Source organism: Triturus cristatus, chromosome 2_1 (genome assembly GCF_964204655.1).
Source record: "Triturus cristatus chromosome 2_1, aTriCri1.1, whole genome shotgun sequence".
In the NCBI taxonomy this organism is placed as follows: domain Eukaryota; kingdom Metazoa; phylum Chordata; class Amphibia; order Caudata; family Salamandridae; genus Triturus; species Triturus cristatus.
In genome coordinates this window covers 1,161,249,131-1,161,268,203 of record NC_140581.1, presented here as the reverse complement: position 1 = coordinate 1,161,268,203, position 19,073 = coordinate 1,161,249,131, and the positions used below count along the sequence as shown (strand labels likewise).

Here is a 19,073-nt window from a genome sequence, read left to right as displayed (position 1 = left end):
TTGTTTCGCCCATAGGAACTTTTCAATATTGTAGGATGCCGTTCGGTTTAGCGTCTGCCGCGACAGTGTTTCAAAGGATCATGTCTAATTTACTTAAAGGTATCAAAGGAGTGATCGTATTTCAGGATGATGTTTTGGATCATGGTGAAACAGGTGAGTCCCATGATGAGACCATGTATTGTGTATTGGAGGCTTTGCGCGAAGGAGGTGTCGTGTTAAAGAAAGAGAAATGTGTTTTCAAGGTGAAGAAGATTGAGTACTTAGGACATGTTTTGTCAGAGCAAGGGGTTGAACCAAGACCAGGGTTGGTTAAAGCGATTGTTGATTCCTCACCTCCCATGGATAAAGCTGGACTTAAATCGTTCATTGGTTTATGTGAGTTTTATTCGCGTTTTGTTCCTGGGTATGCGACAAAGTGTCAACCATTGTCTAACATGCTCAAGAAAAGTGTTCCATTTAAATGGGACATTGAGTGTGATGAAATTTTTAAATGGGTCAAAAATGAACTCATCAGTCCTAGAGTTCTCAAACCGTTCATTCCAGATGCTCTTTGCATTATCACGGTTGATGCTAGCGGGTTGTGTTTGGGAGCTGTTCTCACGCAAATGATTGATGGAGCTGAGCATACCATTGGGTTTGCATCTAGAGTTTTGCGTGGGTCTGATCTTAATTTTTCAGTAATTCAAAAAGGAATTGCTTGCATGCTGGTGGGCAATTCGTAAGTTTAATCCATATATTTGGGGCAGACATTTTAAGCTAAGAACTGATCACAGTCCGTTGGTTTCGATTTTATCTGGTGATAAGATCAAGGAGCATACGCCCAGGATAGCACGTTTTTCTACTAAATTGTTGCAATACGATTTTGAAGTTAGTCACATTCAAGGTTCTAGGAATGTTTGTGCAGATTATTTTTCAAGACATCCTGTTGAATCAAAGCTGGATATGGAGGATGAGGATGAAGAGGAGTGTTTTGTCGCCTCTGTGGGTTTGGAGGAAATGTGCGCTGTGAGTGAGGTTGAATGGAGAGATTTTCTAGCTAAAGATACATTGTTGGGTGATGTCATCATATGTGTAAAGGAAGGTTGGCCTAGGGAGAAAAATATAACATTTTCTCTTCAAACCTTTGTTAAAGTTGCTCCTGAACTCTCAATAGAGGATGGCTTGCTTGTACGTGGAGATAGGTTGGTCCCTCCTGGCATGTTAAGAGCGAGGTTGTTACAGGGAGCACATGAAGGCCATTTGGGTAGAACGCTCACGAAGAGGAGACTTCGTGAACGTTTCTGGTGGCCACAGATGGACAATGATGTGGATTTGTTTGTGGGGGAGTGTGTGATCTGTTCTGGTTCAGATAAGAGCTTGAAGGTCCGTATTCCACCTCTGCAACCTATCATTCTACCAGACAGACCTTGGGAGAAGATAGGGATAGATTTGGTTGGACCGTTTAATTCTCTTCCTAGGAATTCAAAATTTGCGATTGTTGTTATAGATTATTATTCTAAATGGCCAGAAGTATGTTTCATTGATGAACCCACTTCTAAGAATGTCATTGACTTTTTGAAAGATATTTTCCTCAGAGAAGGGTTTCCATCCACAATTGTTAGTGATAATGGTGTACAATTCACCAGTCAAGAGTTTGAATTCTTTTTGCATCAGGGTGGTATTGCGCATGCTAGGAGTGCACTTTATCATCCTCAAACCAATGGATTGGTGGAGCGGATGAATAGAGTTCTTAACAATTGTGTTCAATGGGCTTTGGCAGGTGGATGTAATGTGCAAAATGCCATGAGATCAATGTTGTGGTTTTATCGCACAACTCCGCATTCTTCTACGAAGGTTTCTCCTTATGAGCTTCTAAGAGGGAGAAAGCCATGTTCTAAAGTCTGTCCAGGTTGGATGTCTAAATGGGTTAAGTTGGATTCTATGAGTGATGTGGATGGTGTTGTAAGAGAAAATGTTGCTGAAGCACAGTTACGTCAGAAGACTTATTTTGATTCAAGAAAAAAATCTGTTGATCAGCCTTTGTTTGTTGGAGATGTTGTACGTGTAAAAATTCCTGTTCATTCTAGGAAAGGTTATTCTAAATTTTCTGAGCCTCTCACTGTTGATAGGGTTTTCAAAAATGCAGTGAGAGTGAATTCTAAAAACTGGTGGAATGTTTCGAGAGTGGTGAAAGTCAATCCGAGTGTTGAGAAGAATTCGTCTGACTTAGACGGGGCAGCTTTGCCAGATGTGAAAGGTGATGTGAAAGGTTTACGCAGGAGTTCTAGACAACGTTTTCTTCCTGCTAGATTTCGTTAGTGGTTTCTTTTCTTGTTTTGGGTGCTATTCACATGTTTGGTTATTTTTGTCTTTTTCTTTGTTTTTGTAAGGGGGAGGATAATGTAGTGTTTGCTTTAACTTAGAATTCTTGAGTCCATTATGTTCTGGACTCAAGAATTCTAAGTGGAATGTTTGGGTTTGAATATTGTACTGTTGTGATCTGGAGGAGCTGAAGGAGCCGGCTGCTGCGCAGCATCCAATTTGTCATTAAAGATATATTTACTTCTCTTCATTGTGTCCCGACCCGATCACTACACAAACGCCTCAGACTCTTTTGCTTACCTGCTTAAGGAAGCCCTGAGCCTATTCGGCATTGGAAACTATTTCATCTTGCCCTCATGCGTGATCCGCAATCTCGCGGGGTACAACATGGCGTAGGATTTTTCCAGCTCACATAACCTCCTCTTGATGGGAGCAAACTCTCTGCACGCCGCCTGGACTGCCATGGTAAAATCGGGTAAAAAAGACAGAACGTTTCCCTGATAGCTGGTCAGTTGATTTTCCCTTGCCAGTCGTAGCACGGCACCACGATCACGATAGTTCAAGATTCTAGCCACAATACGCCTTGGTGGCGGCCCGGTATTGGCCTGGGAGCCAGCGATCTGTGCGCTCTCTCAATGATTAATACTTGTGAAAAGTTCTCCACACCGGACAGTTCTTTGAGCATTGCCTCGATGTGATCTTCAAATCAACCTGTACTCGTGCATTTTGGAACCCCCATTTTTCGCAGATTGCTGCGCCGGGACCGTGCCTCCAAATCTTCATTCTTCGCTCTTATGACCTTTAAGACCTTTTCCATGTTGAGGCACCTATCCGCTGTCACATGTGATTAATCTTCAACAGTAGAGATGCGCTGCTCCGTGGTATCTAGGCATGCTCCTTGCTTGTCTAACTTGTCCATTCTGATCGTGAGGGTGTCTATCTTCCCATTTATGGCCTGCAGACTCTGCTGCATCGCCAGTAAAGTGGCCTCCAGTGACAACGAACACGGTTGCCCCGTCTCCAGCTCAGTGTCCGAGTGTGTCATGGTAGGTCTCGAGGACCGACAGGATTCAAACGACAGTTTGGATTGTTGTTTGTCAGACTTGCCTCGGCTCCATGTCTGCCAGCCAACCGCAGGGGTAATATACGAAACCCACAGCTTTCCGCGGCTATGCTCGTCTCCACTCCTCAGCCAGCCACTGCACACAATCGTAGTGCCCACACGTGCCAACGCCACCACAGGTGTCTGAGAGCGCTATCCGTATGGTCGCACTGCGATGAGGGTACGTAGGTTCCCAAGCGCAGGTGGGCAGTTGCCACTTGTATGTATCACCAGCCCATATCAACCTTATTTAGAATCACGAAAGAGGAGGCGTGGGTCGAGACACGCAGAGTACATCAGTCTGCCCCACCTCAGCTCCGCTCCAGACTTTCAAATGCTCATAAAGGATTATCTTTTGGTCCATGCAATTTGTTTCCCCACACTGCACATAGTGACATTCCACAGTCGCAGTCCACCATACCTTGCAAGCAGCAACTGTATTGCACTATTTTGTACTGCACACAAACCGGGGTGCACCCCCTGCAGCCGATCTACTTTGACGATGTTACAGGCCGCGCCCTCTGTTCAGCACATCACCATACCGCGACCAGCATCCAGGGAGGGCGCCAAGACCATGGGGTGCGGCCAGCATGCCACCGCTGTCGGGGCACATACTTGAACTATTACGAGCTCTTCCCAGGACCGCCCCTCAGCTCACAGGCAGATCGCCGACCCCCACTTGCTGTTCACTCACAGGGGCCTCCGCAGCAGTGATTTGTCAGAACGCCTTTTACCTCCAGCATAATCTGGGCCTAAATGCCAGCTGCCATCTTCTCATGGAGCTATTCACGGTCCCGTGCTCCGCGCCGCTGTGATCTCCTCCAACAGCCGGTCTGCACTGCTCATGACTGTATCATTGTGCTCCACTGACATTCCACTGCACAGTGCTGTTTTTAAAACTTAAGGATTCATGCCGGTTCCGCCGATAATTACAGGATACTGGTTCCAGCTGGCAGAGCAGCACCATCGTGTGGCCGTCTTGCAGCGGGCTATGTAGCGCCCTTCGGGAATACATATTTAATAACTGTCAAAATCAGAAACTGCACCAGTACCTGGTTGACTCGGATCTGACCTCTCCCCAGGACAGACAAGTGGGTCCACACCAGGGTGAAACAAAAGTCTCATGGTGGCGGTAACCAGAAGAAGCATGATTCTTTTAAGGCCCAAGAGAAAGGTGGGGAGAAATCTAAAGAAAAGAAAGTCTTATGAAGGTCCACAAACATCTTTCTCTGGGGTAGGCCCCAATCCTCTTCCTCTGATAACGAGAAACCTTGGTGCTCTTTGTTTAAGGAAAAAGGCCATAGGGCAAAGGATGCCAATTGCCTAGCTCCAATACTGCTACTACTACTCCCAAACCTCCTAGTGCCCCTAGGAATAGCACTGGTAGTAGTAGTGCCCCCAGGAGATTAGCTGGGTTACCCTTGGGTACTGAAGTGGGTTCTGACCTAGTCAGGACACCCACTGAGGTTGTTTTAGTCTGATGGTGGCACTGAGCTTGCCACACTTATTGTAAGTCCCACTAACATGGGCAGATACAGACAACAGCCTCTCATCAATGGCCAGGAAGCTGTAGCTTACAGGGACATAGGTGCCAGTGTCACTATGGTGACAGAGAAACTTGTGTCTCCTGAGCAGATTCTACTTGGTCAGATTTACCAATTGACCAATGCTAGCAATGTCAGGACAGATCATTCCATGGCAGTTCTCAATCTCAGCTGGGGAAGGTTAACTGGCCCAAAGAGAGTTGTGGTATCCTCAGACCTACCTGTGGACTGTCCACTGGGCAATGATGTGGAAACTTCAGCTTGGTTTGAAGTGGAGTTCAGGACTCATGCAGAAATTATGGGAAATTGAGCCAGTGTATTTGCTGACACTAGGGCTCAGGCCAAGAAGGTAGGCACTCAGGGAGTCCTGGATCCTGAAAAAATGGACCAGCCAGCTCCCAAGAGAAGGAGAAGGAAGAGTAAAGAGGTATCCTCCTCTCAGATTTCCAGTGCGAATCGAGCTCCTGAGGGAGATGATCTCAGTACCTGTGGAGGAACTGTCCCAGAGGAGCTTGGGCCTGACAAGGCAGAGCTACTGGGGCAGGAGTCATTCCAGGGAAGACTTGAGTCTGAAACAGAAGGTCTGCCCCTCTCTTGAACAACTCAGACAGCAAGGTGCTACTGAGGAAGCAGGGAATGTCAGTGGGTCCCACAGGACTTATTGGGAAGATGGGCTCCTGTTTTCTGAAAGTAGAGACCCCCAAGCCTGATGCTACCAGGAGGTTGGTCATACCTCTGAAGTTCAGGGGTTTCCTATTGACCCTTGCACACAATATTCCCCTTGCAGGACTTCTTGGGGAAAGCAAGACTTTGGACAGGCTTGTCCCTCACTTTTACTGGCCCCACATGTCTGAAGACACCAAGGAGTTTTGTTGCTCCTGTGTCACCTGCCAAGCCAGTGGTAAGTCAAGTGGAACTACAAATGCCCCCTTAATCCTCCTACCAGTGGTTGGGGTTCCCTTTTAGAGGGTAGGGATATACATTGTATGTCCCTTACACCCTCCAACAGCATCTGGACATAGTTTTATCTTAGCTGTGGTGGACCATGTCACTAGATATCCAGAAGCAATTCCCTAGGACAACTACAGCTCTCGTAGTGGCCAGGGTCCTCCTGAGAATCTCTCCCAGGGTTGGGTTCCCGAAGGTCTTGTCAGACAGAGGTACTAACTTCATGTCTATCTACATCACTGCTATGTGGAAAGAGTGTGGCGTTAAGTATACGTTTATCCAACTCTACCATCCACAGGGCAATGGGCTTGTTGAAAGGTTCAACAAGACCCTCAAAGGTATGATCATGGGACTCCCAGAAATGCTGAAACGTAAATGGGTTGTCTTACTACCTTGCCTTCTATTTGCCTACAGAGAGGTTCTTCAGAAGGGGGTGGGCTACAGCTAGCTCATTTGAACTTTGGACATCCAGTTAGGGGTCCATTATGTCTAATCAAAGAAGGATGGGATAAACCTCTCAAGCCTCCTAAATAGAACATAGTAGACTATGTTCTAGGCCTGTATTCCCACATGGTTGAGCACATGAAGAAGGCCAGCAAATATCTGGAGGCCAGTCAGGAGCTTAAGAAAGTTTTTCATGACCAAAAGGATGTACTAACTATTTACCAGCCAGGACAGAAAGTGTGGGTGTTAGAACCCGATGTCCTCAGCAACTCTCAAAGACAAGTGGAGTGGCCCCCACACTATACTGGAAAGGAAAGGTTAGGTCACCTACTTAGTTGGCCTAGGTACTCTAAGATGTCCCCCAGGGTACTTCTTGTGAATCGCCTGAAACATTTATTTGACAAGACTGACATAAGGTTGCTCATGGTCGCTGATGAGGGACAGGAAGAAGAGAGTGACCCTCTCCCTGATCTCCTCTCTCAGTACCCTATTGATGGATCAGCTGAAGGATTAGTCTTGGCAGACAGCCTCACTGATCAACAGCATGCTGATTGCAGACAGGTTCTCAGTCAGTTTCCTAGTCTCTTTTCTCTGACACCCAGTCAAATCACCTGGTGTACCCATGAAGTGGACACAGGTGACAGTCTGCCCGTGAAGAGCAAAATTTACAGACAACCTGACCAAGTCCGAGATTGGGATAGAGGTGGGAGTCATTGAGCCTTCATATAGCTCTTGTGCTAGTCCTGTAGTATTTGTGCCAAAACCTCACACTCAAAATGTTAAGAGAGAGATGAGGTTTTGTGTTGACTATAGAGGCCTCAATGCAGTCACTAGGACTGATGCCTATCCATTTCCAAGGGAAGATGAACTGATTGTTACTTTGGCCACATTTGACTTGACTGCTGGTTATTGGCAAGACAGACTTTATGAGGATGCCAAACCAAAAACAGCATTTTCAACCCCCAAGTGGTCATTATCAATTTATTGTGATGCCTTTCAGCTTGAAAAATGTACCTGCCACATTTCAGAGGCTGGTGAATAAAGTCTTAACAGGTCTGGAAGCCTATAATGCAGCATATCTGGATGATGTGGCTGTCTTTAGCTCCCCCTGGGAGAATCACCAGGTCCACCTCAGACATATACCTGAGGTCCTGCAGAAGGCAGGCCTCACTATCAAGGCCATAAAGTGCCAAATAGGGAAGAGCAAGGTAGCATACTTGGTCCACCTTGTAGGTGGAGGCCAAGTTCAACCCTTGGAGAGCAAAATTCAGACTATCATGGACTGGATTGCTTCCACTATCCAGACTCAGGTTAGAGCTGTCTTTGGCCTGACAGGGTACTACAGAATATTTGTTGAGGGTTATTGATCCATAGTAACACCCCTTAATGATCTCACCTAAAAAAAAATGCCTAAGAATGTTCAGTGAACATTTAGCTGTCAGAAGGCATTTGATGACCTGAAGCAAGCCATGTGTTCCGCTCCAATTCTGCAAAGTCCTGACTACTCCAAACCCTTCATTGTGCAAACAGATGCTTCTGAGATAGGGATAGGTGCAGCATTGTCACAGAATAATACAGAGGGCCAGGATCAACCAGTAGCTTTTCTAAGCAGAAGGTTATCCCCGAGGGAGAAGCGTTGATCAGCTCTTGCAAGAGAGGCCTTTACTGTGGTCTGGAACTTGAAGAAGTTGAGGCCATACCTGTTTGGCACTCACTTCATCGCTCATACAGACAATAAACCCCACTTATGGCTTAAATAAATGAAGGGAATAACCCTCAAACTTTTGAGGTGGCCCATTTCCCTTCAGGGGATGGACTTTTCAGAGGAACATAAACCTGGGAGTAACCATGCCAACGCAGATAGACTTTCCAGATATTTCCACTTAGAAAATGAAGACTCAACTAGGCAAGGTAAGTCTCATGTCATTACGTTTGGGGGGTTGTGTAGGAAAGTAGGATCTGCTTTCATGGTTACACCAACTTTTTGCTTGGCATCAGTGTGTTTTGACTATAGTCTGCAGGAATCCTGCTAATCAGGACCCTAGCAACTCTGCTTTCTCCCCATAATTGGCTCTGGTAAGTATTTTGGTACATCCACAATTGGCTACTGGTGTAACCTTATAAGTTGCTAGTATATGGTACTAAGGTACCCAGGGCATGGGCACACCAGGGGTCTTCCATGGGCTGCAACATGCATTGTAACACCCATGGGAGTCCACTTAAACTCTGACTACAGGGCTGCCATTGCAGTATGTGTGAGATGGTACTTGCACCTCTCACGACAGATATAAAGGATATATCGGAGGCCCCTGTACTTAAAACCTATAAGTCACCCCTGTGGTAGGCAGGGTGCTTGGTTACAAGTGTGAGAGTGCCCCTGCTTGAGCAGGACACCCGTACACACCCCGGAGTCGATTCTTCAGGCTTTGTAAGTGCAATCAGCCATTTTAAGGTATATAGTTGACATCAGATATTATGAGATGTCTGACTATATAATGGCTGCACTGAACCTGGTCATGTTTGGTATCAAACATGTTGGAATCATACTCCAACACTGATTCTCATGCTAGGGGGCTCCTTATGGGACCCAGTACTCCTGGTAAAAGCCTTTCAGGGTCTGCCAGCAAGCTAGTGCTGCTGCTGACCACAGACATGATTCTGCCCTCCTGCTGCTGAGCTGAACTTGAGCAGTGGATGGTAGAACAAAGGGTTTTCTGTCACACGGAGGTGTGACCACTTCCCAGACAGGACTTATTGTATTGAGCTGGGGTGGGGACACTTTACAGCGGCACCAGACTGCTTTGAAGGGCAAGTTTGGTGCCCTCCTTGTATACTCCGGTGTGAGACAGGTCAGGAACCCCTGGTTCCCGCTTTAGCGTGAAACTTGACAAAGACAGGGAAATATCCTCCCCTCTGTCCATCTTATCCTCTGGGAGGGATACAACCCTTTCCCTAGGCTACTTAATGGCTCCCCTGTGGGTGGGTCCTCGGATTCATCGTGGAACAAAACTCACCCCTGAAACCAACACACTCTTTGACTTTCCGGACACTTGGGTTTCATTGGACTTCGACTGAAACCAAGACTGCATCAAGGAAGACTCCTGCTTCTCCTGGACTCGCTGTTCTTTAAGTCTTCTGCATTGTCCGTCCTTCATCCAGGTTCTCTGGAAGGCCTGTGGGAATCTGCAGGCATCAGAAAAAAGCTGACCGGTCTGCTGCTCCTATCATTAGTATCAGTATCCCACTAGTACCAAACCCCTGTGCACCGGGTCAACTTGCTGTAGCCAAGACTTGTTGGCTCTGCACTTCAGAGATCTTCAGGCTACAAGAAGCTCCAGCCTCTAGCACCTCATCCCTCAAAGATCGGCATCCTCCCTGCATCCTCTGCACCGTGGGTCTCCATCATTGATGAGCTGCCTGAGGTCCTCTTGCGACTCCTGTGCCTTTGGCCTGTGGGTCCTCTCGCAGGTCTTTCTTTGCTTCAAGGGGCACCCCTGGGCTCGGGCCTGTTCTGACTCTCCTGCGCTTGGTGAGTCCCTTGGACCTTGCTGTCCCATTGTTTGCATCTTATCGCTTTACACAACAGTTATGGCTACCATGTCTTGTTGGTGCTCCTGCCAGACACCAACCACCTGAACACCGACACTCGATATGGGACAGCTTGTGCATGGCTCCAGGTCTTCCTCAGCATTACCTGGTCCTCACAGCTGCAGCGACAAGGTCACCGTCTTCACTCTTGAACCTGCCGACATCGCTGGGCATTGTGCTTAATGGCATAGACTCTGTCCCCTCTGCTTACAGGTTCTCTTCTTCAAGAATCAACTCTTGGATACTACTGGACTCCTTCACAGGCTTCACCAGAGGCATCTTCTTTGAAGCCTTCCATTGTCGCCTACGGCAGCTTCTGACTTCACGTCACCCCTATGCATCCGGCTTCCCTGGTGTAGGTAACTTGGTTCCTATAGGCATCTACGGGTGGGGTTGCTCTCCAACCTTCCTTCTTCCAAAGGGTTTCTTCGGGGTACTCTGGGAAAGGTCGTTCTTCTTTAAAACGGCAACAGAGACTGTGTTTCCACTCTGCACACAGCCTCCGTAGGGTCCTGAGGTACTTACCTTGAGTGGTTCCTTGTGTCTCCAGCTCCTCTGTGTCTTCTGGTCCAAGTCATGCTCTCCTTTGCAGTTTACATTCCACTTTCTTAGTATATGGTTTGGTCTCCCCCTGGAGACCAGTGTATATTTGTGCTACTTACCTGATTATTTTGAAATGTTCCTGTGTGTATTGTTGATATCTCTGGGTAGCAGATATACCAATGTGTTAGTGATTGTTTTGCATAATAAACAGATTTATTTTTATAAACATTGTGTGGTTATTTTTCATCTATTCTTCACTGTTGATTAACTGTGGTAAAAGAAGATGCTTTACACTCTTTCAAGATAAGCCTGAAGGCTGCTCCCCACAGCTACCACTTTGAGAAATTTCTATGGTTATCAAAGACCACTAAAATCACCATAACGGTTGCCTGGATTAGTGCAAGGTGCATCACTCCTGAGAGTGTGCACCGTATACTAAGCCAGCCTCCTACAACCACCAACACCAGTTCTCCATTATACTTCTCCCACCAGAGTACATGTCCGAAAAAAGAAGTTGGGCACTAACCAAGTTAGGCAGTATGTAAGTGACATCACAGCATGTGACATCACACGTGTCCTCACAGGAAGTGATATCACAAAAAATAACATCAGATTCTAAAACCTCACTGTAAGAAGGACACCAAGCAGGAAGGTTGTAGTTAATAGGTTTAATCCATAGAAAGATCCCATCCACATAAACAGGTCTTGTAGGGATGAAAGCTAGGCAGCAACTGTCCTCTAGTCATTACATCATAAGGCTCATCCAGATGATAACATTCTTCAGTGCTTAGCAACATAAGTGACATCTCAAGATGCCACACTCACTTATGTTAAGCAGGTCTATCATGAGTACATTTGAGCGCATTACAATATTTAACAAATTAGATTTTGCGTTGGAGTTGTGCTAAAAAAGGTAATGCAACCCCGGCGCAAGATCTAAGTCTCCACTTATACATTCATTTATTAAACCTCTGCCAGAAATAAATTGCCAACAAGTAGAAATATGGCAGTATATCTGTTCTGCTTACTTTGTTGCATTTTGAAATATCTTATGAGGTTAAGGCACCTACTGCATAGATCATTATGTATCCAGTAGGACGAGGTGTGAAAAAATTCTTGGAGCTTTGCAGCACAATAAAAGGGAAGGTCACAGGCCAAGTGCAGGGCCATTGGCACGTCAAAGCAGACATGCCGATAGCCCTGCGACTGACTGAAGAGAGATGGGATTTTTTTTTGTCGCCCTCCCTTGTCCCGTATATCCCCCCACTACAAAATCCGGGAGGATATATCCCCCACGTACCCCACAGTTCCTACACCCTTGGTGACTCCTTGTGGTCAGTCTAGAGTTAAGAACCTTTTTACAAGTCCTTGGTGCCGCCGGTACGTCACTTTTTCCCATATTAAAAGTGAGGCACCGGTGGTCCAAGAGGCTTGTAAAATAAGCCCCCCAGTCTGTATATGTAGAGGTCTGAAAAGCACACAGAACATCAAGTCATAATTGCATACAATACATTTGTCTCCTTGTGTAATTATTGTGTGCGACATATAGATGACAAAAATATAAAACACAATTGTACACAAATTATGTTATCGATTATTTTAGGGGCTTGGAAACATTTTCCCTGAAAGCTAGCATTTGCGTCATAGGAAAAACATGTTTGGGCAACACAGATTACAATTCCTCTTTTCATGCTTCCTTGTTCGTTGTTCTTGCAGGGAGGAGACCCAGAGCAAGCGGCATAGGAGAGGGAAAGGGGCAGCGTCTGGGAGAGGTAAACGCAGAGAAAAGGAGCCAGAACAAGAACAAGAAGCAGAAGCAGAACCAGAAGCAGATGCGACAGCCGAGAAGCGAGAGGAGAATGGGCAGGCAGCCCAAGGGCACGTGCGAGAAGCTGCTCCGGAGGAGCATGACGTGATTTCCGCCTCGCAAGAGGAAGTGACTCAAGAGGCGACACAGGAGGAAGCTGCTGTGTCAACAGGTGAAACAAGAGCGAACGTCTGTGTAACTACTACCCAAGCACAACAGCACGTCAAATCACTTGTCCCTGAGGCCAAACTAGGCAGGCTGGAGATTGAAAATTACAGGAGTTGCTTTTAAATTCGAACGGGCGTGGCTGTTTGAAGACTCCCACGCACCTCAGAGACCGCAAGGTGTGAAATACACCCGCATTGGGTTCTTCTTATTAACGCAGTTGATGCCATCACAAGCCATTTTGATATGGTTGTGTTACAGGAAGCCCAATCACAGGAAATGATAGCATGGGAAAAGGAGACAAGTTGGCTATAATAATTGGTAAGAAAATAATTACCTAGTACAGTCTAGTATATCTATGAAATATATACGTAATTTATAGGTCTCACTTTGATATGCAAGATATACAACCAGTATCAATTATCAATAACCAATATCAATTGCATCTAGTATCCATGAAAGGAGTTCTGCTGTGTCGACTATATGTGAGTTGTACACCTGCAGCAGACTTCGCGTCTCTGGTACGGGAATAGTTAGATCTATGCAGGTGTTTGGTTTGCAGCACAAGCCCACTGTACGCTGGTATCTGTGAGCTCACTCAGTATTAGGTGTTTGGCACTCTAGGTATCAATCAACACTGGTGGGTGTCTCTTCCTCATTCATGAGCACATTTTGAAAACATCTGTCATCTAAATTCAGATTACTTTAAATAAGTGTATCCATCCACATCTGATATACTCCTAATAGATTATGAACGATGTGTGTAATTACCTGCTAATGCAACAATAAAGAGGCCTCTATTAAGCTATAATAAATGTAGAAATAGCATTAAAAATGCATGCATAATGAACATCATCAATGTTTAAAAACTAAAGGGCTTATTTACAAGGTCCTTGCCACGCCAGTGTGTCATTTTTACGATGGGAAAAGTGACATACTGGTGGCGCAAGGGGCTTGTAGATAAGCTCCTAAGTAAATAATTAAATGGTCATGTATATAAACACTTCGGGCATATTTAAAATGGAAGTGACGGAGCACGGCGTTAGCCTTCTTGACTTAACGCTGCGCTCTGCCACTTCTGAAACTCAGGGCTGCACCATATTTACAACAATATGGTGCAGCCCTGTTCCCCCTGCACTGGCGCTAAATTTAGCTGCCTAGTACCGACGCAGGCACCCTTGTACCATAGTGTTAGGGTGTCTGCGTTGCAAGGGAAGGTTGTTTATTTATTTACAGGAAGGTGTCCCTTCCTGCACATAAACGATCTTTAAATGGAGTTGTGTAACTTCGATGTGTGCTGCTTAATATAGCACACAGAATTTGCTAAATATTTTTTTAAATGATTGTTTATGTGCAGGAAGGGACACCTTCCTGCACATAAACAATCAATGGCATTTTGCTGTTTCCATGTGTGCTGCATAATGCAGCATACATGGAATCAGCGAAAACGAGAAGTTAAACTTTTCTCCTAGTTTCGCCAGGGTAAGACCAGGTTTTGCTTAACAAAAAAACTAGAAAAGTTTAAAGACCGACAAGTATTGAATCCCCAAATAGTTACTCAGAAACAACAAAGAAATCCTTGGGCCTGGGATGCCGGGGCAAACAGGGAAGCGGCACTAAAGATTATCTCGAGGTGCTTGTGGGGGGATCTCTTTTAGGACGAAATCCATCACCCACCATAGGTGGCATCCTTCATCATCTGGGATTTTCGTCTTAGCGGGAATTCCTAGTCCTGCCAAGGCTACAACTCCCTCTCTGAGAGAAAGGAGCTCAGGGATGTTTTATTCTTACTCTGTTGGGATATACCAAATCCTGCAGATGAGAAGAGCAAAAACTGGTTGGGTCGAGGGCGCAGCGCAACAAAAATACAAACTGTGTGGGTAGTGATGTTAAAACTAGCTAACGAGAGCGATGAAGCTGCCTTTATTAACTCGTTCTCTGTGCCAGGAATAAAAACAGTGCACCTGAAGTATGGATTTATAACTGCACGAGTCAGACGGAAAAACAGATCTACATGTTTCAGCTTCGAAGACCCAAAAAGGTGTCACAAACAGTTTTAAAGTGAAAACATTACACAAGAAAAATCCCAAACCAATTTAGAAAAATAGAGGAACGTTTATTAAATAAAATGATTCCAGAACAACACCATTCCAATCAGTAGAAACAGAGATACTCAAGTGAAAATAGCTTGTAAAATCACAATATGCCACTTGCATTCATCTGATCACATTAGACCGTGGGAAAGTCACAAGTCAAGGCCTACTGTGATGGAGTGCAGGTCAGATACAGGGACTAGGTAAGTTCCACTGAAAAGTTCTGTTCTGAGTCCGACGCGAAGAGTTCCATTTGCAATGGACGAGGCTGAGCATCGCAGGAGGTCGCTACTGTAGCCCAAAGAGTCGATCAAGGGTCGCGGACGGTTGTTGCTGTACCTTCGCGATTGTGGTTGTAACGGGGTGTTGTGGCTTTAGCGCGAAGTGCAGGCCTCAAGTTGGATTATCATTGTTAGCACGTAGAGAGGGGTCCGTCAGAGCTTCGCATTGGTGTTCATCGCAGGTGGCTACGTTTCAGGCTAACAGGCCCATTTGCAGTCACAAGGAGCCCAAACATCAGAATCTTTACTTTTTCTTCATGAGGAGTACACTCTGATACCAGTTCCTGAGATTGCACCTCTTTAGGATCAGGGAATAACTCCTGCAGAGGCCAACAGGGCTCAAGCAGATCAAGTTGCAAGTTCAGGCAGGTCCTGTTGCAGCAGGTCAGCTGGGCAGTTGCAGGGAGGCCTGTGGAACTTATTGTGTCCCATAGCTCAGATAGGTGGTCGGTCAACTGACCATTAGAGTTACGCAGGTTAGCCTACGATAAAGGCAAGCAGGTACAGTCTTCTTTCTCATTCAGCAAGGCTGTCCATCAAGCAGCAGGTAGTCCTCAGGAAGCAGGACAATCCTTCTGTAACTTCCACAGGTCCAGGAGTTTTCTGATGAGTGGCTCTGGGGGTCTAATATTTATACATGGTGCCAGCCTGCTCTACCCCCACATCTGGTTCTGGAAAGTTCTTCCCCTTTCAAGGCTCTAAACTGTCTACAGGTGGCAAAAGGCAGGGCAGAAGTGGTGGCTGATTCCTATGTGTGTGCCGGAGGCACAGCACATTGAAGTGTAACCACAGCCAACGCGTTTTGTTCCATTGGAACTTCGTCAGGGCTCAAATGTCTCAGTTTAGGCTCAAAATGGTCCTGAACCCATGGGGTCCAATTCGTAAAAGGCCTCTGTAGTGACAAGTAAGTAGAATCATGCAGAAACTTCCCGCATGTACAGATAGTATCAAGTGGTTTAAGATACCGGCCCACACTCCTCCGTATTAATCTGGAGGTTCGCTCGAAGGGGACCGGTCATCCCAAAGTGATAATTGGAAAAAACAGGGCCAGCATAACGGCCTGTCATCCTCCGTATTAATCTGGAGGTTCGCTCATAGGGAAATAGTCACCCCAGAGTGGTAATTGGAAATCGGTCGGCCAGTGTAGCAGCCTACTGTAGGAGAGTAGGGTCTGCTATCCTATGGTCACCCCAAATTTTTGCTTTTTGCTTCACTGGTTTTTGACATATTGAGGCTGTGGGCCTGCCAATCAGACCCCCAGCCTGCTGTTCTCTCTACTAAATTAAAACTATGCACCCTAGGTGCATAACCAATTGGAAGTGGATCACCCTGTCAGCCCCTGTACCAGTGTACACTAGGTACCCAGGGCATTGGTGTACCCAAGGCCTGCCAAGGGCTGCAGCATGTATTATGCCACCCCAGGCTTGGCCTAACAATTTGACACAACTGGCTGATCACTCAGCTGGGGTAAGTTGGTGTAATCACCTCTTACTTAGGTGTAGTATACCTATACCTAACCTTAAATGGGACACCTGGTAACCTATAAGTCACTCCTATGGCAGGCCTTAACAATCCTGAAGGCAGAGTGCTTGGTTCCATGTGAGATGGTGCTCTGGCATGAGCTGAGCCTGTCTGCAGTGATCGGAACAACTTCCTTCTACTGTTTCCAGATATCGTCATACCATATACTCTTAAGTGCATTATGAACCTCGCGGTTAAATGCTATCTTTGGTTTGGCTTTATCAAAACATGTCGAGTAAGGTGTCATACGAATTGGAATACTAACCCCTCGCCAATTCTGGCGACGGGGTTAGAATTCCACCCTTCTAGAGGGACACGACATGTACAGTACCTGAAACCCGGGTAAAATCAGACATAGCCTCAGCTCCACAAAATGGATGCTGCCACCACAGACACAAGTCTGCCCTCCTGCTGCTGGGAGTCCTTCCAGCTTGGGAGGTGTGGACAAAGGGTTTCCTGCCAGGGGAGGTGCGTGCACCACCCCAGACAGGATTTTGTGTATTGGTCAGGTAGGGCTTGAAAGAAACCAGACATGCCTGTGGCTCACAAGGAGCCTCGGTGCATATGCCAGTTCAAACCGGTCCTGGGGCACACCAGTCCCGGGCCTGGGGCGAGCTGGACAAAGGATTGGGGGTGTAACCACCCCCCTTCCTGGTCCCACCCATAGGGAGGGACCTAGCAGGTAGTCCGGCCCCTAGAATCCGCTTAAAGGTAGGAGCTGTGTCCTAAGACTTCAGACATCCTGGAATCAACTTGAAACTAAGAAGAAGACGGGAACTTCGACATTCTGCTGCACAGAAGACTGAAGAAAATCTCCCCTGTGGTCAGGGAGTGACCACCTTGCTAACGCAAGCACCATCCAGCGAATCAACGTCTGCTTTGCCGCCGCCTCCCGCCGGAGCCCGAGCCCAGAGACTGACAAGACTTGGACCTCCAGACCTCTCACCGCCCGATCCACAGTCCCTGCAAAGAGGAGACCCGTGGAGGCACCGAGACACGTGGAGCCAGCCATCTTGAAACGACTACGACAAGCTGACCAGTGCAACAACCGAGGCTCCCTCCAAGTTGTGCTTTGGGTCCTGAGAAGCCCAACCCTCGAGCAGCATCTGCACCAAAGGTGAGCCCTCCAGCATCTCCACGATCTGCGTGGGGCCCTTCTGCATTTTGCCACTCGACGCGCCTAACCGGTTGCTGGCCCGCTGGCTAGTGGCCATCTTGGCGACGAAATCTACGACAAACACCGCTGGTCGGGTTGCTCCAGACTGGCCCTTGCTCCCCTCCAAAGGAGCAGTTCCTCTGACCTTGCTGGTCAGAACCATCAGCTTAAACTCCTTGCCCACAACAATTGCTTTTGCCAAGGCTTGTTTGCTTCGATCAAGTCGCCGACACCGCCGACAGCGAGAACCGGCGTGGGACAGCTCGTGACTCGACTCCTGGACGTCGTCGACCTTCAGGGACCACGTGGCTGCAGAGTCAAGCTACACCTTCCTTCCTGTTTGCACCCGACATCGCCTGGTACCCACCTGGTGCCACGCTGGTCACTGGCTAGTGACTGTGAACACTGTCCCCTCTGCTTACAGGTCTTCAACATCTCCGATCCACTCTTGGATCCACTGCATCTCTTCCCGACCGACCGCCTGCAGCACTTTTGTCTACAGGCCCCACGGAACCGATAGAAGAAACCCGACGCACTTCGAGGCCTATGCACCCGCTTCCTGTGGGTGAGGTAAAGCTGGCACTCCTGTGCCCAAGTGTAGTATTACATCTCTAGTGCCTGTGTTCCAAATCTTAAGTTCCTAGGTCATCCGGAAGATTCCTTTTGCAGTAACTTTGTACTTTTTACGCACCCATTGAAACCTATGGGAGCACGCGTGTGACTATTTGCTCTGCACACGCCACCCGTGGACCTCCTGGTCACTAACTGACGTTAGCTCCTTGTAGGCCCAGCGATTCTAGAGGCCCTAGGCCTTTTCCCTTTTCTGTTCGTGGTACTTATACCACTATTTTAGTATATGGTTCGAGTGGCCACCAGGGCCTATCCATATAAAGTGCAACTTCTGTGTATTCTGTGATAATCTTGTTTGACGATTTGTGCTCCTGTGCTCATAAAGAGACTAGGGGTTACTTTGAGAAATAAATACATATATATTTTGAATATATATCTGTGTGGTGTCCTTTCATTGGTATAAAAGGGGGTTACTATTGGTAAAACAGCTGGCTTAACACGCATCACGAGTTTAGCCTCAAAGACTGCTTAGCCTACGCTACCACTAGGGCAGCTAGTCCAAAAAGGTTGACTTACAACCACACCATAAGGGTTGCTTGGCATGGTACAAGGTGGTCACTAGAACTAGTGAACAGCATATACCAGGCCAACTTCTCACATTGGTGAGCAGCGGTTGGATTTGAGCTTGCTGTGTTTTACCATTGTAATCTCTTGGTTACCAATTGAAAGATCACATAGGTACCTGTAGGTACATATAAAACAAGATTAGATATACTTAAGTTCTACTGAACTTAGTTGTTGTAGAGCAAAGGGAGTAGCACACCCTGACTACAACTACTAGATAGGTTTAGTAGGTAAACCCAAGTGTAGGTAGATTGCAACACATCCACCCACACTTAAGAGCAATGGCTGGGGCAGAGGGGTCCACTGTACCCATCTCTGTTGAGAGTGACCCCCCGAGGGCACCATCCATCTTTGCTACCCTTAATCAGAATGAGCTCAGGCAGTTG

The 19,073-nt window shown here is 46.8% G+C and overlaps 1 protein-coding gene across 1 annotated transcript in view; it reads left to right on the top strand.

The window, feature by feature from the left end:
* LOC146866513 (uncharacterized) overlaps positions 1 to 19,073 on the top strand; it is a 255,373-nt gene that overhangs the window by 159,223 nt on the left and 77,077 nt on the right. The window contains exon 3 of the mRNA XM_085636609.1: positions 12,187 to 12,449. Within this exon, the coding sequence (XP_085492735.1) occupies positions 12,187 to 12,449 (263 nt within the window). The remainder of the gene's footprint in view (positions 1 to 12,186; positions 12,450 to 19,073) is intronic.